This window comes from Elephantulus edwardii, unplaced genomic scaffold (assembly GCF_000299155.1).
Source record: "Elephantulus edwardii isolate Elephantulus edwardi_28Jun2011 unplaced genomic scaffold, EleEdw1.0 scaffold00055, whole genome shotgun sequence".
NCBI classification, from domain to species: domain Eukaryota; kingdom Metazoa; phylum Chordata; class Mammalia; order Macroscelidea; family Macroscelididae; genus Elephantulus; species Elephantulus edwardii.
In genome coordinates, this window is record NW_006399805.1 from 16,519,896 (window position 1) to 16,547,539 (window position 27,644).

The 27,644-nt window shown below is 48.1% G+C and overlaps 1 protein-coding gene across 1 annotated transcript; it reads left to right on the forward strand.

Annotated features, from left to right (window-relative positions):
* On the forward strand, nucleotides 1–27,644 carry CUL1 (cullin 1). The gene is made up of 21 exons (XM_006887185.1): nucleotides 1–140; nucleotides 7,911–8,085; nucleotides 8,629–8,796; nucleotides 9,800–9,850; nucleotides 10,053–10,143; nucleotides 11,019–11,182; nucleotides 15,237–15,399; nucleotides 17,468–17,598; nucleotides 19,572–19,679; nucleotides 19,756–19,862; nucleotides 20,652–20,700; nucleotides 20,910–21,041; nucleotides 21,433–21,550; nucleotides 21,725–21,801; nucleotides 22,120–22,251; nucleotides 23,567–23,659; nucleotides 26,127–26,174; nucleotides 26,253–26,335; nucleotides 26,704–26,809; nucleotides 27,150–27,263; nucleotides 27,564–27,644. Exons 1-21 carry the CDS (start codon nucleotides 1–3, stop codon nucleotides 27,642–27,644), a joined length of 2,331 nt encoding a protein of 776 aa, XP_006887247.1.

Here is a 27,644-nt window from a genome sequence, read left to right on the forward strand (position 1 = left end):
ATGTCGTCAAACAGGAGCCAGAACCCCCACGGGCTAAAGCAGATTGGCCTGGACCAGATCTGGGATGATCTTAGAGCTGGGATCCAGCAGGTGTACACCAGGCAGAGCATGGCCAAGTCCAGGTACATGGAACTCTACACGTATCCTCTGGGGCTCCATGGCCCAGGTATTGGTCACTCCGTACTGCACTCCATGCGTGTGCCTCCCACCTCTCCTGCAGTTGCCACCACAGCATTCCTTTCCAGCTTTGCGCTGTAGAGTCAGAAACAACCCATAGCTGATGCTGCAGCAGGTTTTCAGAGGCAGTTAATCCACAGGAGGAGATGGCACATCCTTCTGTAGAGCAGCTGATGAATTCGAACCATGTGCCTCTGGGTTTGCCACACAGCTTCGTTACCACTAGGCCACCACAGTTAGCTGTCTTTTCCATTCCACAGCCTAGGCTACAGTGGCTGCTGAGGTTGGAGATAGTAGGAGTTCATAATGAACGTCACTTCCTCAGCTGCATCAGCCTCTCTCAGGGCTCAGGCGCTTGTCATCAGACGCTCTGTCGCTGCATAGGTTCTTCCGGGTAGTGCCAAGCACACACATGCCCCTCACTACTGTCCATGGCCCCTTCTCGCTGTGCGTACAGCTGAGTCTGGCTATTGAAACGAAAGCTAAACTGACTAGAGAGTATAGGCTGCTAGGTATGCTCATTCCAGGAGTTTCAAAGTCCCTTAAGCTTCGATCTTTAATATGCAACAGTGATTACCAGATATGGTTGTGTGATAGTCTCTGATAAATTCACATTAATAATGGCAATAGCTACGGTATTATATGTCCATCTTAGTGAATGTGGTTAAAATGTATTGCTTGTATATGTGCATTCCTGTGCTCGTGTCTTGTGGACCCTAGAACAGGACAGGAGTTTGGGATGCCAGCTTCACGTGCAATCAGAAACCTCAGCACAAGTGCCAGGCAGCCGTGAGAGCAAACACTCCTGAGTGCTGACCTTCCCACCCCAGTAGCAGCAGGAAGAAAATGTCCTGTCACTTGGCCACTCGCAGTTCAGACCTCTGTTGCTCAGGAGTCATCTCTGTGTGTGCACAGAGACATGCACACTTAACACACCATGAAACCTTTTTTTTTTCTTGTAACAGATTTGTTGAGCTATAATTTACATGTTGTTTATAATGGACATACCAGTAGCTCCTAGTGTATTCATAGCATTAGGCATTTGTCAGCCAGTCGGCTTAGAGTGTCTTCGTCAGCTAGAACAGACTTCTCGGTGAGCAGCCACCTCCCCATTCCTCCCAGGTCCCCTCCCTGACCACCGGGCCACTCCGCTTTCTGCTGGACACTTGTAGGAATGAAACTGTGTGGTGTACTCTCCCACTGGCTTTTCTCATCTGCATTGTATTATTATACTTTTTGCTTATCTCCTTTCTGATGCTGGATGTTGGGCTCGTCCATTTGACTGTGGTGAATAGACCATCACGTACAGGTTCTAAGTGCTTTTCTCTTGGGTCTATGTATACTTAGCAGTATTGTTGGACCCTGTGCTCCATAGAATACATTGAAGGATAAGAGGATTTTGCTTTTCTAGGAATGGCTTTTTTATTTATTTATTTATTTTAAATTTTTTTTTTTTTTTTTTTACATAGCTGCTAAAAGTGAAGCACTGTGGTGGTGAGACAGGGCACTGGGTCACATTCTGATCTACAGACCAGGAGCACATGCTGTATAGACTGAGAACACCTGATGTAAGACTGAGATGTGTCCACAGAGATTCTGTTCCCAGGCATCTCTTTACTAAAAGTAGGTAGGCACCTGGGTGGTAACCTTACGATCAGAAGATTTGAGCTGTCAGAAATGGGAGCCGTGTGTGTAACCCACAGGTAGTTTAATCCACCAGCAAGATTTTTCATTGGGAGAAAAATGGGCATTCTCCTCCCATTGTGATTCACAGTGTCTGAACCCAGATGCGGAGATTGGCTCCACCACTCTGCTCTCATTAACTGCTGAAGATGTTTGTAGCTTGTTAATGTTAGCTGACCTGTCTGAGTTGTTGTGTCTTGTGACATATATCAGAACATCATAAAAATAGTCACAGCTGCATATGCACATTCATCAGTAATTCTGCTGCCATGAAAAACATTTGTGAACCTTTCGAAATTATCTTCCGAATCCATGTCTCCTTATTTTTGAGAACAAAAGTTGTGGGAAGCTTTTCCTCTTACAGGTGGATTTCCATTTTGGACACTATCAGATGTCATTCTGAGTAAGGTAGGTGACTGAATAGTCAGGTGTCTTAAAGAAGGCTATATTCATTTGACATTGAACCATGATTGCATATTTTAGAAATTTTAATGAAATACTTGGTTGGTGGCAAGCTTTTATCAGCACTTAACTTTGGGGACAAGGATTGTTATTATGAAACAAGCTCTTGGACTTTTCTTTTGTAACTGCTATGTTTTCATGAGCCCTGTAAGAATCTCTTTCATTCTTGATTGATTTTTTTTTAATTGCCTTCCACCCTAGCCCCAGGTTACTTTGAAAAATAATCAATGTCAGGCCTTCACTAACTCTCTTTATCCATCAAGGTACGTGGGCTGACTATTCCACAATTCACATTCATACTCTTGGAAGTTTAACATGTCTTTCTTTAGTTCTTCAGACAGTGGTCAGTGAGGATCGTGTGAGTCCTGTTGTGAGAAAGATGCTCCACTCTGCCGGAGTGAAGGTGTGACAGGGGCCACGCACTGCTGAAGGGTAGACAGATGGAAGCTGAGGCAGCTGTGCAAAGGGCCCAAGGACCTAGGGTTCCTCTTTCTGTTGCCCCTTGTTCCTTGACCCAGCCTGGCAGTCTGCTTGGACATGGCCTTCTCCTGGATATGGGGTTTAATTTCTGCTGTCATGTTGTTTTTACAGCCTCTTCTGCCAGTTCAGGTGGTGCACGGTGAGCTCCAGGGCCCAATCTCTTGGTGTCTGCTGGTGTCCTCACACACCAGGACAGACACTGGTGTCCTCACGTCCCAGGATGGCCTTGTCCTCTGTGGCTGTGTAACCACAGGGTACTCAGTGGCCTTCCTCTCTAACCTGCCTTGGCACCCTGTTCTCTGAACCGTATGGAAATTCCCAGTCCAATAGAAAGCCAGATCCCACAGCAGGAATGCACATTCTTGCCACCATTGGTTACTGATGTACCATGTTCCCCCAAAGAAGTGGCTAGGCATTTCTGTCTCTAGCCTTTCACTGCTGAGCTTGTTTTGCTCACCTAACAAGCATGGCTCGTGTCAAATAAACCTAAACACACAAAAGTTTTCCTTACTTTTGTAAATGTGACCATTCTCACATATATGATTGTCTGGACTTTGGAAACAAGACTCCAAAGGTCAGGAAGTTCGCAGAGAAAGAAAGCTAGGCTCCTGGTTACAGTGAGGCTGAAAGTTTTAACATAAAGCTTCAGATCTGTTCTTTTCTGGTCAGTTCTGGCCAATTGGACCAAAAGAATTAAGACTCAGAGGAAAGGTTCAGATTGACCCCCTCTTAACAAGGGCAGTTAAACTAGTATAATTAAAACAACAGAAGAAAAGGGCAGCATGCACATTGCATAGCAAGCAGTTCTCTTGATCAGCAGAGTCAGAAGGAGTGGTGTCCAGCTCAGGGTCAGTGCCCCTCCTGAATATGTGTCACTCTGCAAGTCCTGGCAGAATCCTGGCTCCTCCAGGGGCTCCCTTGTGTGCCCTGTCTCCCGTGCCAGGACATCAAACTAGTTGTTCACAATCCAGCCACACTGGCATCCGGCCCAAATTTTTAAATAATTGAGTTTCTTTTGTCCTAGCAACTTTGTTGCTGTCACTTTTTACTGACTAGCCAACGCAGTTCAAAGTCCAGTTTTAAGGGAATAGTTCGAGCCAGTGTGGGAGGTTGCAAGGCAGTAGGTCCCAGAGGCTCTCCAGCGTGTCTTAACCATGGAACCAAACAAGGAGATCGGAGTGCAGCCGAAGTGCTGGGCATATCTCTAAACATCATCCCTGGCATAGGGAGGTACAGGCTCAGGCCAGTCGCACACCTGTCCTGTCACGGGAGGTACCCTGCAAGGGAATCCGGCAGAGTGGGTTTTCAGTGTACAGCATGTGTTGTAAAATATTCTGTATTCATATTTATTATTCTCTTATGCCAATTTCAAATGGAAATCTTAAACATATTTGGAAAATTCTTTTTTTGGCCTGGTGGGGGACAGTGTGTGTGTGTGTCTCTCTCTCTGTGTACATATTTATATTTAGTATACATTAATTTTATTTTGTTGGTTTTGAGAATATACTCAGTAAGACATACACCAGTTCAGCAGTTTCTGCCTTTATAATCCTGTGACACTGACCATACACTTCAGATTATGCAGCTCTTCTCAGCCTTCTTCTGAGCCTCTTCTTTCTTGAACAGAGTCACCATCTCTAAGTTTTCCGTCTAATCTTTTTTGCTGTTGTCTGTCTGATCCCTTCTAGATAGATCTTAACAGGTGAAATGCTTATGACACATTTTTAATAGAGGCAAGGATAATACAAATTCACCTCATATATTTTGGGCATGTTATCAGAAGGAGCCAGTCCATGGTAAAGGACATTACGCTTAAAAAGGTAGAGGGTCAGCACCTTTCTCATCAGCAGGCTGGATCGACATGGTAATGTGGCTAAAGTGGTGGGGCTGCAGTGGTCAGGCAGAGGCTGTGAGGATGCTTCAGGACCAGACAAGGGCTCAGTCTTTTGTACTTCGGGTTTCATAGTTGGAGTCAGTTTAGTTGGCGTCAACATTTAGTTTTAAGATGACTTTGTTGTTATCGTTAAGTACCATCTAGTTGAGTATGACTCATAGCAGCCTTATGAACAGATCAGAACCCTGTCCTATTCTGTGCCATTCTCACAATCTCTGGTACCCTCACGCCTGTTGCTGAAGTCACCGTGTCAGACCACCTGGTTGGGGGTCTTCCTCTCCTTTGCCATCCCTCTCCAAGGAATTACCTCTCCTAGGAACATCTCCAGAGTATGAGAGACGAAGCTTTATCCTCTTTGCCTCCAAGGAGCACTCTAAGTGTACTTCCTCTAAGTCATACCTGACTGTCCTCCTGGCAGTCCATGGAATATTCAGCACTCAACCCCAGCAGCTCAATTCAGAGGCATCAGTTCTGCTATCATCCTTACTTACTGTCCAGCTCTGAGATAATGCATAGCAAGTGGTCTCAATCAGGCACATCTTAGTCTTAAGACTGACTTCATTGCTCCTCGATCATTTGGAGCGATCCCTGACTACAGACTTTACTAGTGTCAAGTGTCTTCTGATCTCCTGACTGCTTATACCAAGTATATTGGTTGTGGATCCAAGAAAGATTAAGTCACTGAGAGTTTCAGTCTATTCTCCAACTATAATGATGGTGTTTATCAGTCCTGTGGCTAGGATTTTTGTTTTATTGACCTTGAGAGTCAATCTGTATTGAAGGCTATTGATGAGTTTTCCTCCAATCCTGAAGCCACATTCTTCTTCACAGACTCTTATGTTTCTTGAATAATCTTCTCAACATACAGATTAAATAGGTATGGAGAAAGGATACAACCCTGATGCATACCTTTCTTAATTTTTTTAAATTAATATTTTAAAGAAAGTTTACAGAAAAGTTGGATTTCCATTTATTCATTGTTGCACATATTCCTTCCAGCTTCCTCCCCTGACATTCGCTTTTCTCTTTGAAAAGATTTTTCATTGTTGCACTATTTCCTTTCCCTCCCTACCCCCAAGTCCACTTTGCTATGTATCTCTTATTCTGGACTGTTGCCATGCAAAGAAGACCTGATCATATATTTCTTTTAGACAGTTCTTTCCCTCAACTATTTAAATGCAGTTTTTCTTATTTATCCCCTCTTTTTTTTTTCTTCGTTTCCCCCAACCCCCATATCAGTCTTCTTTTATAACAGTGGCATTATGCAGTATTTGTCCTTTTGTGACAGAGAGATATTTCATTCAGCATAATGACCTCCAGAGTCACCTAGTTTGTATAATACATGATGCGGTCCTTGTTTTTCAGTGCTGCATAGTATTCCATTGTGTGGCTATACCACAGCTTCTCTATCCATTCATTTGTTGATATGCACCTGGATTGCTTCCATCTCGTTGCTGTTGTGACAGCACAGCAGTAAACCTGGTGTGCTTAGATCTGTTTGGGAGATGCAAATCAAAACAACTTTGAGATATCATCTCACCCCGTAACAGTAGCGAAGCTCAGCAGAGCAGCAGACAACAAGTACTGGTGAGGTTGTCGAGAAATTGGAACCCTCATTCCCTATTGGTGGGAGTGTAAAATGGTGCAACCACTGTGGAAGGCAGTGTGGCACTTTACCTTTCTTAATTTTAAACCATACAGTTTCTTTGCTCTGTTCACCTAATAGCCTTTTGGTCCAGGTTTAGATTTTGCACAAGCCTAATTAAGTGTTCTGGAATCCCCATTCTTCTCAATGTTGGGCATAATTTCTTATGATCCATGCAGTCAGATGAATTTGGGATATTTTGTTTCAAGATTATCTCAGGGCAATACTTTCAGAGATTCCTCTACCATCATTGACTTCCTAACATCTAGATTACATGAGAAATTTAAATTTTGTTCCACATTTCATACATTTTGATCAGTATTCTACTGTAGAGTCTTTGAACTAATCTAATAATATAAATAAACTTTGCAGTTGTTAAATTATCTTTGAGAGCCCACAAAAATTATTACAAGATTATCTTGGGAAGCTGTTTTTATTATACCGCTGTGCGTTATTCTATGCTTGATTGAGTGTGTTTACTTGGAGCCCTCTGAAAATGTTGAAACTAATTTTTTAAGTTGAAATTTTCTCAGCTGCAGTTGTGAGCTATGGGAGGTCTGTGCCTGGCCTGTAGGAGCTGGACTTTGAAGGACTGCGCAGGCTCAGACACCCTGGCACGTGCTACCACCAAGCGGGTTTGGTACACCTGCCACAGCTTTGAGCACACAGTTCAGTGTTTGGATACAAGTGGGTCTCAAAGGTGGTGCTGTTACACTCAGCTTTGTTCTGCACTTGAATTCCTTTCAGTCGTGAAGTGACTGGACACAGCCTGAAGCATGGCACTGTTCTCTGGGCACTGGCCACTGGCCACCCATGGCATGGTCGCTGCTACTTCCTTGGGTGTTCATTTCTGCTTTCATGCCCCAATTTTTAATATATTTCTATTTTAGCATATAGAGGACATTTTGACATAGTCTTAAGCCTTAATGCCCTTTGTAGAGTGATCTCTGATTTAAAGTACTACTGTGCATTTTTACATGTTGTTGCGTTTTGGTCTGTTTCTCTTGGACTTGGCTTCCATGTGTTTTCTGTCCATTATCCTAGCAGTATCCATGCAGCTGGATCAGTGTTTTACAGACTTGGCAGAGAGGTGGTCACTGGCCTCGGCCAGTTGACTCCTGCCCACACCACTGGGTGTGGTCACTGATGCCCTCATTTCTCAGTAGAATTTGGTCAGATGACTGTGAGCGCTCTTGGACTCCCTCTGGACCAGGACACTCATTGTAGGGAGCGTTCTGCCTGTGTTCATAGGATGGTTGTTCATCATCTAGACGGAATAAAATGAATCACTTTGCTCCTCTTTTTCTTTATAACCTTCCCAGCAACCCATTGGTAAAGTCCTCTCACGGCCACTTCCCCCCAGGGTCAGTCTCCCAGGACCCCTGAGCTTCTCTCTTCCTGCAGGTTCACCCCCACCTGCTCGCTTCATGCTGCGAGGACCCAGAACATGGGCTCTGCTGGTGTGGGAGTGGGCTCTGGTGTCCACCCTTGTTACCCTGCTTCTCTTGGTGTGTGTCCTGCTGACTTCCGTCCAGCTGTACGTGTTGCTTTCCTTGACCACCCGCCCAGCCATGTGTACAACTACTGTACCAGCGTGCACCAGTCGAACCAGGCGCGTGGAGCAGGCGTCCCTCCCTCCAAGGCCAAGAAGGGCCAGACGCCCGGGGGTGCCCAGTTTGTTGGCTTGGAACTGTACAAGCGACTGAAGGAGTTTCTGAAGAATTACTTGACAAACCTTCTTAAGGTAAGATGGCTTACCACATCCTGCACATTTAAAACACAACAGCAAAAACACGCAGGGTGGGAGGACTCTGACTTGAGAATGCCAGATCCCCATGCCAGCTGTGACTGATTGGTGCTTTTACCCGCCAGGAGGGTGACGGGACCGGTCTGTTATTTACAACCTATCCCATAATTATACTTTTTATTATTATTATTATTAACCATGTTGTGTTTGTCTAGTGTTTGAAGTTAATGAATCTTTTCACGCTAGGAGCGTGTGCTGAAATCTTCAGTTTTGTGTCAGAGTGCACAGCCATTTCTTAGGTCATCTGGCCAGCTGGGCTGGGCTCCGGGGTAGAACCCTTCTTGGAAATACGTGTGTGGGGCCCGTGGACACCATCTTGCCCAGTGTAGTTGGAGATGAAAAGATTTTCGTCAGAGTCCTGGCCTTGGCCTTATTGCCAGAGCTGTGTTTTGTGGGAACTTGGGTTAACTTCTTGATTAATGTTTGACTCCTCTGTGACGACGCATTAGTCATCTTAAAGCCTCAGTTGATGTGTTCTAGGATGGAGAGGATTTGATGGACGAGAGCGTCCTCAAGTTCTACACGCAGCAGTGGGAAGACTACCGGTTCTCGAGCAAAGTGCTGAACGGGATCTGTGCCTACCTCAACCGACACTGGGTCCGGCGGGAGTGCGACGAAGGGCGGAAGGGGATCTACGAGATCTACTCAGTAAGGGTCTCTGAGACACATGGCCTTCTCTGAACGGGGTCTCCCCCCAGCAGGTGTGCCTCCGTAGCTACCCCTCATCAGTGGGTGGTGCTCCAGTGTTTCTGGTGAGGAACAAAGGCAGCCTCGCTCTAACCGACAGGGACATCTCTCCTCCATAGTTTGATCTGAGGCGAAGGTGCCCCTTCCTTTGTGCCTACCCTGGCCCTGACACCAAGGACGCCCCAGCATAAGAACTGGGCCAAGGCGCAGGCTTCAGAATGCCTGCTGCCTACTTTGTGGCTGGGATCCTTTGAACAGATGTAACAGATTCTCCATCATGCTTTTCCCCTTCCAACCCGGTGACTGCCTGCCCACCTCATACCTCACACCACAGTGACAGTGCCCGCCCACCTCACACCCTGATGACAGCACCCACCTGCTTCACACCACAGCGACAGTGCCCACCTCACAGCACAGTTGCTTACTGGAATGTATGGATATACACTGGAAGTGAAACCAACATCATCTTTGGTGTTAACAGGTCAAGGGAATATGCTTTAAAAGTAAAATAAATGTGACAGGATTGGAAACATTTCTAAGATAGAATATTTTAGGAACTATATAAATTACTGCAATCCACTTCATCAGTTTAAAAAGACCACCACATCCCTGTGATCTTGGATACTCAAAATAAATCCGCTTTATTGAGGAGTCATTTACGTACAGTAAACTGCATCCACTCAGTTGTAAAGACATAACACAGTGACCCAGCCTCCACAGTCAAGAGCACAGTTGCCCCATGTTCTTTGAGCTAATGGTGCTCCTTAAACCTAAAGTCTGGTTCACCTTAGACGTTCAGATGGCAGCGCGTGGACACCAGTGCCTAGATGCCCTTGTCTCAGCTAAGTAACAAAAGGATCTGGTTACCACCTGGAGATGCTGACTGAGTAGTCCCTCTACGGCTTCCACCTTGAAACCCAGAGAAGCAGGGATGTTTTATACGTGACCTGCTTTGTTTTTCCAGCTTGCGTTGGTGACTTGGAGAGACTGTCTGTTCAGGCCATTGAATAAACAGGTACTTGTGATAATGTGCATATGTGTCAGAGTGTACTTCTCAAATTTGACTTCTAAGCGTTTGTCTGCTTGGTTATGGGTCAGTAGTTAATTCTAATTTTCTGTTTAGTGGGTTTGGATGTTTAACAGCTCCTGTAGTACTATGGTATATACTGCACTCTGTAATGTATGCATCTCATATTTTTCTTGTATTCTAACTAAAGGTAACAAACGCTGTCTTAAAACTCATTGAAAAGGAAAGAAACGGTGAAACCATCAACACACGATTGATCAGTGGAGTTGTGCAGTCCTACGGTAATCTATTCCATTTTCACAGCGAGTGGCAGAGCCGTTTCCAGGCTCACACTGAACTAGGTGGATATTGTCGAGAACACTGTGAGCATTCCTAGAGTGCCTCAGTCTCCTCGGCACGACCCTTTTATTTCAACCCTCCTATACATTGTTTTGACCCTTTGAGTTCATTTTGATGAGACAGGTGTTTGAATTTTTTCCTTCCTCATCTCACAGTAAAGTGTTTGATCTATGAGCGGTGTTGTTGTTATTGTGTACCACAGAGTCAGAGCCGACCCATAGCTGACCTGCTGGCAGGTTTCCAGAGGCAGCTAATTGCCCGGGAGGCGGTTGCCCATCCTTCTCCCACACATGCCTTTGGGATTGCAAGCAGCTTCTTGCCTCTAGGCCACGGGAGCTCCTGACTATGATCTGTAGTGGATGTGAATTTAGGTAGGGCTGCAAGCACACTATTGGAGCTGATTGATAACTAGAAATCCACTTTTGTTGTTAGAATTTTACTCTGTTTTCAGTGAAAATTGACACAGCAGCTTAGGCTCCTGTTGTCAGTGTTTCCACACTTGTTCCCGGTTACAGTCCCCACACCACGTGTGTGACATCCTCACTCTCTGTTCACGTCCTGGTTGGTTGTTACCATGATTGATGCTGTTTCTCTGCTCAGTTACTCTGCTAATGAAAGTTGTCTACTCAGTAGAGGTCAGTCAGTCTGAGGCTGCCCAGACCTGGGTCAGAACTGCCCACATCTCTGTTCCAAATACCTTTTGCCTGTATTGAAACAGTAACATTTTACTGCTGTGAATGATAGATTTTCCTCAGTATTTTGTTAAACATGACAGAGAAGTGAACTGGTGATTGAATGCAATTTGTGTTTATTTCAGTGGAGTTGGGACTAAACGAAGATGACGCATTTGCAAAGGGTCCTACGCTGACCGTCTACAAAGAATCCTTTGAGTCTCAATTTTTGGCTGACACAGAGAGATTTTACACAAGAGAAAGCACTGAATTCCTGCAGCAGAATCCCGTCACTGAGTATATGAAAAAGGTACATGTGGCGTTGCCATGTTTGCAGGGGCCCAGCCGGGTAGCATGGCCTGCAGCCTAGCACAGGGGCCTGTACACAGCACTGTGCAGCACTTGAGTGGGTGGGTGTCCGAGCCTCTTGCTCTTGGCCATACAAAGAGGCCCCTGTGTCTGCAGACAGAGGGGAGAAGCCCCCTCCACCTGAACACAAGGCAGCAGCAACACCACCGATCCTCATCAACAAGGGGTTACAGTGCTTGCAGGGGAGCAGGGTGTGGAGGGAGCCCTCCAGGAGCGGTCAGTGGTAGGCTCAACCCTCCCAGAGGTGAGACATGTGTGGACTGGGCCCTGGCAGGGGCGCCGCAAGAGTGAACAGAGCTTATGATCCTCTCGTCTTCCCTGTCACACTGGGGTCTGGTGCCCAGGAGCCCTTTACTGTGTGTCCACATTGAGTGCACACGTGTCCATGTACACTGCTTTGCCCCTGCAGGGTGGACACACTCCCCAGGGTGAGGAATGGCAGAAATTAGGCAGTTGAAGATTTTGAGTTGCGTTGTTACATGAACCTATTTTCTCTGTGTTTTAGTGGATTACAATATTCCATTAGACGGTGGTGGTCATGGTTGTTGTTAGGTGCTGTCGAGTTGAGTACTACTCACAGCGACCCCATGAACAAAAGTTCTGAACCCTGCTTTTTATCCTGCACCATCCTCGCATTTCCTGTCACATAAGAGCCCATTGCAGCAGTCACCATGTGACCTCAACCTGGTTGAGGGTCTTCATCCTCTTTGCCAACCCTCCACACTTCCCAGCATCATGTCCTTCTCCAAGGAGCATGAACAAAGTATGTGAGGCGAAGCTTCATCATTCTTGCCTCCAAGGGCACCCCAGCTCCACCCTCTCCAAGACAAATCTGTTTGTTCTGGCCATCCATAGTTCAGTGCTCTTCTCCACACACACACACACACAGGTCAAAGGTGTCAATTCTAATGTCATCCTTATTCATTGTCCAGCTCTCAGATGCATAGCAAGTAATTTGAGACTATGGCCTCAATCAGACGCACCTTAGTCCTCAAACTGACATCTTTACTCGTCAATAATTTGAAAAGGTCCCTAACTGCAGATTATCCCAGTGCAGTGCATCTCCTTATTTCCTGACTGCTGGTCCCAAGGGTGTTAATTGTGGATCCAAGCAAGATGAAGCTATTGACAGTTTCAATCTCCTCTCCATCCATCATGATGCTACCTATTGGTCCAGTGGTAAGAATCTTTGTTTTCTTGACATTGAGATGCAATCTGTATTGAAGGCTGTATTCCTTGACCCTCTGCAACAGGAGCTTCAAGTCCTCCTCACTTTCACCAAGCAAGGTTATGTCATCTGCATAACGCAGGTTATGATGAGTTTGCCTCCAATCCTCATGCCGCATTCCTCATCGAGTCCCACTTCTCAGATTGAATAGGTATAATGAGAGAATACAACCCTGGCGCACTCCCTTCCCAGTTCCAAACCATGCAGTGCTCCCCTGCTTTGCTTGCACAACTGGCTCCCAAGTCCAGGTAGAGGTTCCACATGGGCACAGTCAAGTGCTCTGGATTCTATTCCTCAGTGTCAGCCACAGCTTGTTAAGATCCACAGTCAAATGCCTTTGCATAGTCAGTAAATCACAAATAGACATTCTTCTGGCATTCCTTGCTTTCAGCCGAGATCCATCTGACATCAGTAGTGATGCCCCTGATGCCACGGTCTCTTCTAAATCCTGCTTGAACTTCTGCCAGTTCCCTGTCTATGTACCATTTTTGAATGATCTCCAGCAGTATTTCTCTCACATGTGATATCAGTGGTAAGGTTCGTTTCCACATTCAGTCAGATCCCCTTTGTTAGGAATGGGAACAAATATGAATCTCTTCCAATCCATTGGCCAGACAGATGTCCTCCAAATTTCCTGGCATAGACTGGTGAGTGCACCCAAGGCTGTATCTGTTAATTGAAACAAGTCATTTGGCATCACATCAATTCCTGGGGCCTTATTTTTTTTGCCAGTGCCTTCAGTGCAGCTTCTACTTTCTCCTTTTTTACCTTTGACAACTGTTCATATGGTGCTTCCTGAAATTTTTCAGTGTCGATCAATTCTTTCTGGTACAGTGACTCTGTGTATTCCTCCATCTTCTTTTGATGCTTTCTGGGTCATTCGAGATAGTTCCATAGTATATATCAATATGGCATGAGGCATAAATTTGTTTTTCAGTTCTTTAAGCTTTAAAAATGCAGAGAGCGTTCTTCCCATTTTATTTTCCAATTCCAGCTCTCTATACATTCCATTCTAATACTTTGCTTTGTCCTCCTGAGCTGTCCTTGAAATCTTCTGTTCAACTCTTTCGCCTCAACATGTTTTCTTTTTGTTTTGGCTTCTCGACACTACAGTACAATCGTAGAGTTTCTTCTGACATCCATTAAGATTTTTTTCTTTCTCTGTTTTTGTAATGACCTTTGCTTTCTTCATGGATGATATCCTTGGTATCATCCCACAACTCTTCTGGTCTTCCATCACTGGTGCTCAGTGCCTCAAACTTATTACTAAGATGATCATGAAATTGAGATGGAATTGATTCAAGATCATTTCTTAGTTCCTGTGGACTTAATTACTTAATTTTTTTTTATGTGTGTGTCCTTTTGAACTTGTGTATGAGTTAATTGATAATCTTACCCACAGTCTGCCTCAGCCTTGTTTTGACTGCCAGTATTGACCTTCTCCAATGATTTCTTCCACAAATGTAGTCAGTCTGCTTCCTGTGCAGCCCCTCAGGTGAGATCCATGTATAAAGTGGTTGTTAGTGTCTTTTAAAATAGGTATTTACAATTAATAAATTATTATAAATACAAAATTGAATCATTTTCTTTCTTGCTGCATTTCCATCACCAAGCCCATATTTTCCAACTACTATTCTTTCTTCACGGCTTCCTACTTTTGCATTCTAGTCACCCGTTATCATTAATGTATTTTGATTCTATGTTCTGTTAATTTTGGACTGCAAGATTTGGTAAAAATGCTCAGTATCTTCCTCTTTGGCTCTTGATGTAGGGCATATATTTGAATAATAGTTGTGATAACAAGTCGTCTTGTATGCATGTGGATATTATCACGCAGAACATTGTATTTCAAGATACAACTTGAAATTGACTTTTTTACTATAAATACAACACTATTTTTCTTATTTTTTGTTCCCTGCATACATAGTACACCATATGATTATCTATTTAAAAGTGGCCAAAGCTGGTCCATCTCATCCCACTAATGCCTAGTATGTCGATCTCTGTGTGTTCCATTTCATTTTTAACAATTTCCATTAGATAGAGCCATTAGATGGATGTGGTGTTAATTTACTAATTAGCTCCTTATTAGCTCCTAGTTTTTCACATTATGGAGAGCACTTGTACATGATTTGAATACGGGTAGCTCTGAGATGTTTAGAAAAGCCTCTGCCCTGGCTTTGACATTGGTGAGGAGGACATCCCTGGCAGCTCTGGGCCTCCCACCTCCTGCTGCCCGGGGGGGTGGGGTGGGTGTGTGTGGGTGGGTGTGTGTGTGTGAGAGCGAGACATAGCATCCAAGGACTGTACACCAGGGGTGTGGGTGTGTGTGTGTGTGTGAGAGAGAGAGACATAGCATCCAAGGACTGTGCACGCCATGTGTTAGCTCAGCCTTTTGTATTTTAAGTGTTCTTAGGACTAAACCTTTATTCTCTCACTTGAGTTTTGTCCAATTTCTCTAAAATTATACAAGACTTGGATGCTATTTCAAAGAGATAAGAGATGATGTCCTTGTGTCTCCTGGCCTCAAGCCTCCCTGTCCGCCACGCGACAGTGACTCTGCACCCATGTGTCCCTGGTGTGTGCTCAGAGGTGGGCAGATGGCCCAGGAGGTGCTGGGGCAGGTCTTGAGGTTCTGAGGAGGCCAGTTGCTTTTCTTTGTAGCTCCTGACCATCTGATAGCCAAGAGGGTCAGCACACCCTCAAGCCGTGTCTTTGGTGGGAGGGTCCACACTGCCATGGGCTAACACTCCCCTTGCCGCCGCAGGCTGAGGCCCGGCTCCTGGAGGAGCAGCGCCGCGTCCAGGTGTACCTGCACGAGAGCACACAGGACGAGCTGGCGCGCAAGTGCGAGCAGGTGCTCATTGAGAAGCACCTGGAAATCTTCCACACCGAGTTCCAGAACCTGCTGGACGCCGACAAGAATGAAGGTGAGCGGGGGCGGGGGTGGGGAGCCAGCGTGGAGGGAGCACACACCATGGGCTGGTCTAGCACCTGTGCCCTCGGGGAGAGGGCAGGCGTGCTTTCTGGTTATGAGAGCAGTAACTTCTCATCACTAAGTGCACGGAGAGACAGTAATAGTCGCTGTCACCCTGTATTGCTGCATTTTCACCAACCAGGATTTGAGCTTCTTTGTTTTTAACTTTTAGGATAATTGTACGTCATTCAGAAGGCACTGCTCAGTGTTTCTTTCGATTGTCTGGTTCCAGGTTACAAAGTTCTCAAGTTCTAGATTGGAATTCTTTGCAAATAGAAAGCAAATGCATTGAAGCAAGAGTCATTGTGTATAAAATTTACTAGAAAGCCATTTTGATAAATATATTCCACAAGCTGTGAGCCTGTCCCAGTTTCAAAGCTCAGTGTCTGGGGCTGCAGGGCGGCCTCTTCCCATGGAATGCCGTGTACTGCTGGTGTGGACAGACTGTTGGAGCTGTCTCCTTCAAGGAGAAGCTCCAGCAAGTGTGGGAGCTGCCAGCCACCTCCAAGCCTCTGTTCTGCCAGGCCAGGCATCAAAAGAGGGGCCAATAGCAGCTTGCAGGGACTTGGGGTGGACAGCTGGGTACCTTGTCACACACACATGCCCAAGCAGATCAGCACTGAATGGCTTCTGATTGCATTGAGATGGAGCCTGGATCCCCATTCCAGGCTGCCCCCCAAGTCAGTTGTGCCTCACTTATGTGATCACATTCCTGACACATACCCATTTGAAGGCCCATTCGTGACGTTCTTGTTCTTACACTGAATATTCAGTCTCACTAAATTTATTCTGTTCAAAAAAATCAGTCCGTGAGTGCTTGCTCCCTCAGATGTAAGTGATCTTCTCTAGAAGTGCTTGCTGCCACTTCTGCAGTTTCTTTCTCTGTTCCTTTGGGAGGTTTTCATACATAGAGGAAATTGGATGTGTATACTTGGACTAGGAGACAGTCATCAAAACAGAGCAAGGAAATACTCCATGGTTCAAAATTGGGAAGAGTGTGCATCAAGGATGTATCCTATCTCCATATCTTTCCAATCTGTATGCAGAAGAAATTATCTGGGAGGCTGGGCTCTATGAGAAGTGTGGCATTAGAATTAGAGGAAGACTCCTCAACAGTCTACGTTATGCAGATGACATGACCCTGCTTGCTGAAACTGAGGAGGACCTGAAGCGCCTGCTACAGAAGGTCAAGGACTGCAGCCTTCAATGTGGATTGAAGCTCAGCATGAAGAAAACAAAGATTCTCACCATTGGCCAATTAGATGATAGATGGTGAAGAGACTGTTGACAGCTTCGGTTTGCTTGGCTCTACAATCAACATTCTTTGTACCGGAAGCCAGGAAATTAAAAGACGAATTGCATTGGGAAAGTCTGCTGTCAGAGACCTCTCCAAGGTACTGAGGAGCAACAGTGTCAGTCTGGAGACTAAGGTGCCCCTGATTCAGACCGTGGTCTTTGACATTTCTTGCTATGCATTAGAGAGCTGGATGATGACTAGGTACGATAGAAGGAGAATTGGTGCCTTTGAACTGTGGTGGTGGAGAAGAGTACTGAATCTACCATGGACTGCTAGGAGAACAAGTAAGTTTGTCCTGGAGAGGGTGAAGCCAGGCTGCTCCTTGGAAGAAAGGATTCTGAAGCTCTGTCTGATGTACTTTGGACATGCTGCAAGGCAGGATCAGTCCTTGGAGAGAGACGTCATGCTTGGGAGGGTGGAGGGACAGCGCAGGAGAGAAAGACCCTCGATGAGATGGATTGATTCTGTCACTGGGTAAAGAGGATAGGTGTGTCAGAGACAGTGAGGTTGACACAGGATAGAGCAGGGTTTAGGGCTGTTGTATTTAGGGTCTTTGAGTCGCAGGTGACTCAGTGGCACTTACAACAGCAGTAGTGCTGCTTCATTTACGCTTCACAGTGAGCAGCTAGCCTTACCTGGATGGAGGGGATTGGGGGCTCCACCTCTCCATGAACAGGCTACAGTGGGGGTGCCCCGTCCCCCCTGAGACACTCCTCTTCCACAGATCTGGGCCGCATGTACAACCTGGTGTCCAGGATCCAGGATGGTCTGGGGGAGCTCAAGAAGCTCCTGGAGACGCACATTCACAACCAGGGTCTGGCCGCCATTGAGAAGTGTGGGGAGGCTGCGCTGAACGTGAGTACCTCTGGCTCCTTGGCCGTGGGCTCCCACACGGCTCTGATGCTCGTGGGACTGCGCCCCCCCGGCCTTGGGCTGTGCCTGTCAGGAGCTCCACTCACAGGGCAGCTGCTCAGGAGAGGCTGAGGTGCTGTGTTAGCCTGTGCACCCCACCCCCACATGGTGTGTCCTACAGGGGCCTGGTCCCTAGAGGCTCCCCACAGGATGGGCCAGCGCTGCTGAGGGCTTTTCCCATGGTCGGCAGACACCGGTATAGAGCAGGTGGCTCCTGATGGCGTCTCACAGCCTAGAAAACATCCCAGCTTGGGTTGCACTTGGTGATGGGTTCTTGGGCCATCCATGCTGAGTGGTTTCAGAGCCTGGTGATCTCTGGAGGGGCCTTTTCCACCTGAAGTCCTGGGAGTTGTTGCCTCCCTGAAATGGGGCTACATATCTTGAGCTCCCAGAGCCGCAAGCTTTACAGATGGCTGGAGGCTCACCAGGGTTGATAAAGTCTCAGATTCTCAAACAGGCTCGTGACAAGGGACCTGGAGACTCCAGCTCCAGTCTGAGGTGCTGCGGGGCACGGGCATGGGTGCCCAGGGGCCGCCGCTCAATCTCCCTTTCCCAGTGGGGGTAACCTGCTGCCCTAACGTCAGGCATACAGAAACGAGGCGACAGTACCCACCTCTTAGACTGTCTTAAGGACACAGTATCCAGAGCGGCAGCAGGCCCAGTGGTCAGGACTCCCCGTGGTGTGTGCAGAGCCTCACCTGAGTTATCCTGACGTCTTGGTGGTTCTTAGGGCCAAAGGTCAGATGCACACGTTCTGACAGGAGCACATAATTACACTTACACACACACACACACACACACACACACACACACACACACACGGGATAGACCATCTGCATTGTACATGCATCACACGCACGTACTTCAGGCCACCTGTTGGGCCCCTTTTTGTGGACACAGGTGTTAACTAGGACCTCCGTCCCTACACAGGCGTGGGTCCCCGGTGTCCATTTGTTCTGAGTCTGTCATGTCATCTTTTGTCCACTGCTTTATCAACAACCTGAGTGGCACAGGCAGGTAAGCACTTCACTACTCCTTGGAAGGTTAGCAGTTCAAACACCCTCAGAGGCCCCTCAGGAGACAGGTCTGTTGGAGGCCACAGCCCAGAGTTCCAGTTCTGCTGCATGTGGACCCGACTCAGCAGCTGCAGAACAGGTCACCCCAGCCTGTCACCCGTGGAGACACGGTCCACAGCCTGCCTGCCTGGCCTTTCTGATTCCACAAGGTTGGTTGCCATCAGGAGTAGAGACAGTGCTAGCACTGTGCCCCTCACAGACACCCCACTACAGCTTCCCTCGCCCCAGCAGCACCTCAGACTTAGCCAGAAGCACGGGTTCTGCAGAGACTTTTCCAGGCTGACCCGGTTCTTTCCCAGACTGTCTCCATTGCTAGCTAGGGGTGCGGGACCCAGATGGCCTCCTGCCCCTGCCTCACCTCCGGTCAGGCCCTGACCTCCCAGCCTGCCTCCACCTGCGTGGGCAGTGACTGATTCAAAGCAGAGCTATTGCCCGTGTGATGTGGCATCTCCCGTCTGAACCCCTCCATCCCCATGGCTGCACTTCAGGTCTGGTGACCCCATGTTCCCCATCTGGCTCCATATCCCTTGCTGTTCACTAGCCCCTCTGCTGCTTGTCCCCAGTGCACAGCAGCTGGGCACACAGAGGTCCTGAGTGGTTCTGCACCGGGGCGGGCCAGGGCTGGACACACACTGGCTGCACACAGCTGTCAGGCTCACATGTGTGGTTTCTGTGACTTAGTTTTGAGTAACAAGAAACATTACCAGTGACTTCCTTTCCAGCAGAGTGTTACAAACCCCTCATTGCCCATGTTCCCGTCAACAACGCCTCTTACTTTCAGGGCTGCCCCAGTGTGCTGTGTGGTCTCCCACACTAACATCTGCTGTCCCCTTCTCTTAGGACCCAAAGATGTATGTGCAGACGGTACTGGATGTGCATAAGAAGTACAATGCCCTGGTGATGTCTGCCTTTAACAACGATGCTGGATTTGTGGCAGCACTGGATAAGGTGGGTTAGCACCACTGGGCTCATTTGAGGCTCCTGAGGTCACAGCACCCTCTAACAGTACCCCATGCACCCGTAGGCCTGCGGCCGCTTCATCAACAACAACGCTGTAACCAAGATGGCACAGTCTTCCAGCAAGTCCCCAGAGCTGCTGGCGCGGTACTGCGATTCCCTGCTCAAGAAAAGGTACGGGTGCTCCTGGAAGAGTCACCATTTGTAGACAGAAGAGCAGAGATGGTGTCACACCTTCTGTGCATCCCACAGCTGCACAGTGACTTCTGAGGAGACGCAGGACCTGGGTTCCTCCTGTGCCCTTGGCCCAGGATCTGTCATCAGCAGGAAGTAGTGCCCTGGGTCATACCAGTTCCCACAGTGTAGGAGATGGTCAGGAGACTCTGGCTCTCGCTGCAGCCCTGGTGGGGGCAGTGCCCACTGTTGTAGCAGAACCTCATCAAGCTGGCACGCTTGCCTCCACTTCCTCAGGTCAAACCAGAGTGAACATGTCACCAGCGGCCGTCAGTTAGTCCTAGAGCGTTCACCGTGCACACATGTGGATGCCGCACATCATCTAACCTTTCACTGTTGTTAGTTTTCAGACCATGAAGAGAAAGCTACCTCTGTATGTTTTAGTTGTCCAAAGGCAGATTGTGGCAACAAAAGCCCTTCTGTTCATGTCCTAAAGGAAAACGTCTTGAGAATGTTTTTGAGAACTAGTTGCATATCCTTTCTGTTGGTGCTGCTCACCTTGGTGTCCTGACAGGTCACTGCTGAGCACTGAGTGCGTGATGGGCTTGATGATGTAGCCACGGCCAGGGGGGGTGCCCTGCCCACTCGCTCCCACCACTGTCAGAGGACCCAACGTGCCAGTCAGTCAGGCATCATAATTTGGCTGGCCAGTACATGCTGATTAAACATTTGCCAGTTTCAAAACTGTTTTGTTTTGTTTTTTGTTGTGTGTTTTTTTTTAAATTTCAGCTCCAAGAATCCAGAAGAGGCGGAGCTGGAAGACACGCTGAACCAAGTGGTGAGCCACCTGTGAGGTCACAGGACCCATTGCTGATGCTGGGAGACTGTCCAGGTCGTGTCTGTCCACGTGGGGACAGAACCTCTGTCCTTGTCAGCACTAAGTCTAGATGTGTGCACTGTGAAGGGCTGTCCCCATCCCCGGGCAGGGGGCAGGACAGGCTGGGAGTGCCTGGTGGGACACCAGCACGTCCTCTGTTGGTCCACTAGATGGTTGTATTCAAGTACATCGAGGACAAAGATGTGTTCCAGAAGTTCTACGCAAAAATGCTGGCCAAGCGCCTAGTACACCAGAACAGCGCAAGCGATGATGCAGAGGCCAGCATGATCTCCAAGCTGAAGGTATGGCTGCACCAGGGGGCAGTAGGTATAGGGCACGGCCTCCTCAGAGTGGAGTGGCCACTCACGGTGTGTAGGATAGTGTTACCACCCTGATGGGAGCTGCTGCTCTGATGACTGCATACCTGGACTGTGCTCCCCCCACATCCTGCTGTGGTCATCCTTGTCCTTATTCTAAATGGTCCTGCTGAACTCTGATCCCTTCTGAATTCTGTAGTTAACAGGTTTTTCTAGAATACAATTCTGCTAATTTAGTAAAGCAATAAACAAATGCCACCAACTAAACCCACTGCACTGACTTGGGGCCTCTGGGCCCGTGTCAGTGTACCACTGCATCCGGCAGTGATGGGCATGCAGGTGCCTGGGGAGTGATGGACTCCCTCTGACATTCCAGCAAGCCTGTGGCTTTGAGTACACCTCCAAGCTCCAGCGCATGTTCCAGGACATTGGAGTCAGCAAGGACCTGAATGAGCAGTTCAAGAAGCACCTGACCAACTCTGAACCCCTGGACTGTGAGTACTGGGACATATCCTGCTGGCGTGTTCCAGCGGCAAGGGGAGGAGGTGCTCTGGAACAAGCCTTTCTGGTGGAAGTAAAAAATGGTTATTAGTTTGTTACTGGTGCCTTGTCAGTGAGCCCTCTGGGGGACAAGTGGGTCCAGCCCTGACTAGCCCATCTGCCCACAGTGGACTTCAGCATCCAGGTCCTGAGCTCCGGGTCGTGGCCCTTCCAGCAGTCCTGCACCTTTGCGCTGCCCTCAGAGGTGAGGGGCAGGGGAGACTGGGACCCTACAGAGGCCACACTGCTGACCACCAAGGGCTAGACTGCTCTGGGTGGGCGGGCACTGGCACCATGCCGACTGGGTTCTGTCACAAGCATGGCAGGTTCTCTTGTGTAGGGGTCAGGCATTGGGGTGCACACTCAATGGCTTCCTACAAGTCAGGTCGCATTTGATTTACTGAAGCTTCACATGTGATCTTGAGTCATGTTACACACAAATAGGCCATACGCTGAGGGCAGGTGTTAGGTGTGGTGTCCCTATGATGGCAGAGCACAGATTTTCTGACCTGCACCTCCACAGCTGGAGAGGAGTTACCAGCGGTTCACAGCCTTCTACGCCAGCAGACACAGCGGCAGGAAGCTGACGTGGCTGTACCAGCTGTCTAAGGGGGAGTTAGTAACCAACTGCTTCAAGAACAGATACACGCTGCAGGTGAGGTCCCCTAACAGGAGACGAGCATGGGCGCAGGCCACAATCTCAGTGAAGGACTGCTCCTCAGAGTTTGTTCTTTCTGCATCACATGTGTTGTTTTGCCTTAACATTTGAGGTTTCCCTGGAAAGATGGTGGCTGCAGTGACAAGCCACAGATGGCTCGAGAGACAGATGGTTCAGGAGGCTGGCTGTCAGCCTGATGGAGACATTTGCACACAGGAGTGTCCTGACATGCAGTCGTGGTGACACTTGTCCTGTGTCATCATATAGCACCTCTTCTGGGCTGGTGTCTGGGCATTGGGTCACTGTCCCGGCAGTCAGGAGGGACCACCATCTAGGGCCACACCACCCAGTGTGGGCTCTTCTCTAGGTCCTGCCAGGGGCCTCGTCCCACACCCTCACGTAGGCCTGGCATTACTGCTGCTCTCCTGTGAGGGGCTTACAGCCAGTCAGTCTGCACAGGTGACAAGGAGCAGCACCCACTCACAAGCACACAGGCTCCGTTCACCCACCTTGGTGGCCACACAAAACCACACTCAGCATTTATAGTTGGCTAGAAAAGGAGCAGGTTACCATTTAGGGTCACCTCGAGGCCCAGCTCTTCAGTAAGGACAGGTCTTCTCGGCCACAGCCCTTGGCCCTTAACTTGACCTCTGCTCTGCTTGGGCAGGTGGTAGATAGAGCCTTTCAGTTCACCAGCCAATGCCTTGAAGCACCCAGTGCTGCCAACAGCCTTTGTGCCCAGGAGATGCTTAGCTCTCACTCCAGGGTGTCGTGTGTCCACAGTAGCCACTTTACTTTGTGATGCAAAAGCAGATCACTCAAGTGTCTGCCCCAGTCTTCTGGTCCCACTCTGCCACTTCTCTGCTGCACTTGCTGCCACATCTCACTGATGGGGACAGGGCCCACTCTGACCCCTGGCTGCAGTGGTCCTCAGCACAGGGACTTTGGAAAACTGTGTTAGCTGTGATGACCTAGTGGTAAGAAGCTGTGCTATAATCTCAAAGGCATAAAGTTTGAGTCCACCAGCTGCTCCACACTAGAAGGATGGACAAATCTGTGTGCCCACAGAAGACCGGGGCGGGGGCGTGACTGCATGTGTAACAAACACGTCAACGGGGTTGAAGAGGCCTCTGGACTGCTGGGGGCGTGTGCATCACAGAGAACATTTGTCAGTGGGAAGGTCACTTAACAGGGTAGTAGCTGGCCCCTGATCCATTGTGTCCACTTCAGAATTTGTTTCATAAAGAAGCTCTCATGGTGATGCCCTAGATCTGGAATTTAACCACCACCTCTTGCCTCTGTGGGGTAACAGGCATCCACATTCCAGATGGCAATCCTGCTCCAGTACAACACAGAGGATGCCTACACCGTCCAGCAGCTGACCGACAGCACGCAGATCAAAATGGTACGTCTCTTCCCAGGCCTGCTGGACGGGCATCAGGGGACTTGGATGCAAGTCCTGACGGCCTGCTTTCTCTCCTTCACCGGAGCTGGGAATACAAACATTGGATCTTCCAGCTCCTTACCCTTGTTCTTAAAAGGTTTTTTGTTATAATTTTTTTAATCACAAATTACAAAATTCACCACTGGGAAGCATGCAGATCCAGGATTTTTTTAGTATAGTCATGTTTTGTGTCAGTTGCTGGCTGACATTTCCTTATTTCGGAGACCCTGGCCTCTTCCAGCCCCACAGCCATAGTGCTTCAGGCTGTGGGTTTGCTGCCCCGTGGCCCTCTGAAGGCTGACCCAGCACGCTGTTCCACAGATTGATCCAAATACAACCGTGGCTCCATGCTTCCTCCTTGTACTTGATAACTGTCCACTGTGTGGGTGCAGCATTTGATAAATATTGGGCTCTTTCCAGTCACTGTAATGGTCACTACAATGCTGCTTTCAATATTCATGGTTTTGTATGGACATTTTTTCCATCCCCTTGGATGTATACTGTTGTTATGTGCTGTCAAGTTGCCTGCGACTCATAGTGACCCTGTGCACAGCAGCTCTGCAGCCTGCCCTGTCCTGAGCCAGTCTTCCTGACTCTTGACACACCAACCTCCATTGCCCCAGTTACCATGTCAATCCATCTCTTCCAGGGTCTTCCTGTCCAGCACTGTCTGTATATACTTACAAGTCAAATTGTGTTGTTTTTTTTTAAAAAAAAAAATTTTTTATTATTTTTTTATGTGTGTACCGTGAAATCAGATCTGACTGGTACAGGAGGCAATTGTTCCTCCTTCTTCAGCAGAGCATCTGGTGGATTTGAACTGCACACCTCTGGGATTGCAGTGCAGCTTCTTGCCACTAGGCCACCAGAGCTCGCCAAATTGTTTTTTCTTATACTTTGGTTGTCATGTCTAGAAAAATGCCTAACATTTCACGGTTTTCGTCTCCCAATTGATTGATTGTCACTGTTGGGTACAAGTGAGTCAGAGCTGACCGTCCAGCGGGTTTTCAGAGGCAATTAATCACCCAAGAGATTACCCATCGTTCCCCCACAGAGAACTGTGTAGGTTCTTGCCACTGGGCCACCAGAGCTCCCTTCCCAGATCCCTGGACTTTTTTATTTGTGATGTGAGGTGCTGATGTGAGTTCTATCCTGTCAGAGACTCCACCGGGTCATATCTTCCCTGCAGTTTCTGCACTTGAAGGGTCAGCTCCAGTTTGTGGTGCATAAGAGCAACAATGTGTTGTTCCTGTTAAAGGGACTTGATACTCTTGTCAAGAATCAGGGGTTGTGTATGGATTCTGGATTATCTGTTGGTTTATATATATGTCCTATGCCAGCATCACACTGTTTTCGATTATGCTTAAATATTGGACTTTCAGATTTGTTCTTTCTAAAGCTTGTCTTGGTGAAGGACCTCTGCTGTTTTATATAAACTTGAGGGGCAGCGCTCCAGGTTGTCCAAAGACATCAAACCCCACCCCACAGAACCCTGGCCTCTGTCACCATGGAGTTAGTAAGGCTTCTGTTCTGGGCACATAGGACACACCTTTTTGTTCACTTGGGTCTTCAGTTCCTGTTAGCAGTGTTTTCTAGTTTTCTATGCAGGCTTAATCCTACACATTTTGTTCCTCTGATGCTATTTTAAATGAGTGGTTTCTAGTTTCCTTTTCTGATCATTGATTGATGGTGTCTGCAGGCAGGCAGATGGATCCTGCAACTTTGCTCAGTTTTATTAGTTCTGATACTTCTGAATAGATTCTTAAGAATGTCTTTATAAAGCTACACACTTACCAAGTGTGGATGGTTCTTTGGTGGGTTTGAGTGTCTCATGTCTTTCTCCCTTGTTCTCTTGACCGCGGAGAATTTCATTACAGTATTGTCAGAACCAGCGCCTTGCATTGCCTTTCAGCATAAGAATATGTTTTTACGGTTTTCTTCTGTTGACTAGGAAGTTAACAGTACCTTTCCACAGTGTCCTGTTGTCGTGTTAAGAGCCCCTTCTATTCCTAGTTTATTGGGTGGTTCAGAAAGGGTGTTGGTTTAGTCAAATATATTTCCTGTGTTTCTGGGCTGTATTTCCACCCATTGAACCAACTCTGCATTCCTGAGATAAATGCCACTTGGTCACGGTGGAGGTGGGGGTGCTGGTGGTCTTGGTGTAGGAGGTGGGGGTGCACATCCTGTGCTGTGTTGGGTGATGACGCTTCTCGGCATGGTTTCTGACTTCTGTCATTACTTTGGGTTGAAGCCAGCAAGGGTCTGTCATCGCTGGAGGGTCAACAAAGGACTGCAGACAACACCATCTTGAATTCCTCTGGGCATCTACCTGCACCAGCAGTGATTGTCTTCTGTGGCCAATGTGGATTGTGGGTGCTGGAACCTTGGGACATGCTCCTGCTAATGTGATATTTTCTCTTAATTGCAGGACATTCTGGCCCAGGTCCTGCAGATTTTGCTGAAGTCAAAGCTGCTGGTATGTGTTCCCTTTCCATGCTCACCTATGAGAAAGGCATTTCCTGAGGCTGTGTAGTAATGACTTATTTCCTTACAGGTCCTGGAAGATGAAAATGCAAATGTTGATGAGGTGGAATTGAAGCCAGATACCTTAATAAAATTATATCTTGGTTATAAAAAGTAAGAAAAGGCTATTGTCTGGCCCTGGGCCAGACCACACCCTTGAGGCCCTAGCCCCTTCCCAGGATCCCTGCTTCTGGGGCCTGGGCATCCATGAGGCCTGAGTCAGATGGCTGAACCATGATCTCACCTCCAGCCCAGTTTCTCCAGGGTTCTGGAGTTCTTGGGTTTTTTCTTCATTCACTAGTTTCCTTGACTGCTGTGCCTCCTTAGAAACTCAGGGCTTGTTCATGTCCAGGGGCCTGTTTTATTTCACTTGACACAGCACGGGGAACAGGGGAAGAATTGAGGTCCTTAGGGGAGAGGGGATTGCAGCCTAGTGGACACGAGGGACACCACCTGTAACTAACATGGCATCTCTTTTACAGTAAAAAATTAAGGGTCAACATCAATGTACCAATGAAAACCGAACAGAAGCAGGAACAGGAAACGACACACAAGAACATCGAGGAAGACCGGAAACTTCTGATTCAGGTGACTTGTGGGCAGCATTGACCACACAGCTCAAGTCAACTCCTCTGTCTCAGTGTGGCTCCCTCTAGACTGCCCCTGAGCCCCTTGGCTGCTGGTACTTGTGGATTCAAAAATGTCACTAGACTTCAAGACTCCTTGTCACCTGGCGGGACTGTCATGATGTCCCAGCCAGTGCCCTCAGCCTGTAGCACAGCACTTAGCACTGCACCACCAAGGGTCCCCGAAACTGCCTTTCTAGGAGGCTCGGTCACTCATGAGGCCACAGGCTTCTGGGATCAGCTGGCTCTGCCTTCACCCCGTCCCTCTGTGCCCCTCACTGGGGTCCCCTTCACCTCTCCAGGCGGCCATCGTGAGGATCATGAAGATGAGGAAGGTCTTGAAACACCAGCAGCTGCTAGGTGAGGTGCTGACGCAGCTGTCTTCACGCTTCAAGCCGAGGGTCCCCGTCATCAAGGTACAGACAAGCACACACTCCCACTGGGGTTCACAGGCGGCCCTGGGCAACGAGACTTGCCACCTTGTTCAGAATATTTGCGGGGTGCACACGGTGGTTCTTGCCTTGTTTTGGTGCCTCCCCACGTCCCTGGCTCCTGCTCCAGCATCACACTTTGCTCGCAGCTGCCTGACCACCGTGCTAGACCACTCGGGGTGGTGGTGTCTGGGCCGGGCTGGAGGTGGGGGGCAGCATAGCAGCAGCCACTGCTGGGGCTCAGTTCTGAGGGTAAATGTTTGTCTCCCTTTAAACGCCATCCAGAAATGCATTGACATTCTGATCGAGAAGGAGTACCTGGAGCGAGTGGATGGGGAGAAGGACACCTACAGCTACCTGGCTTAG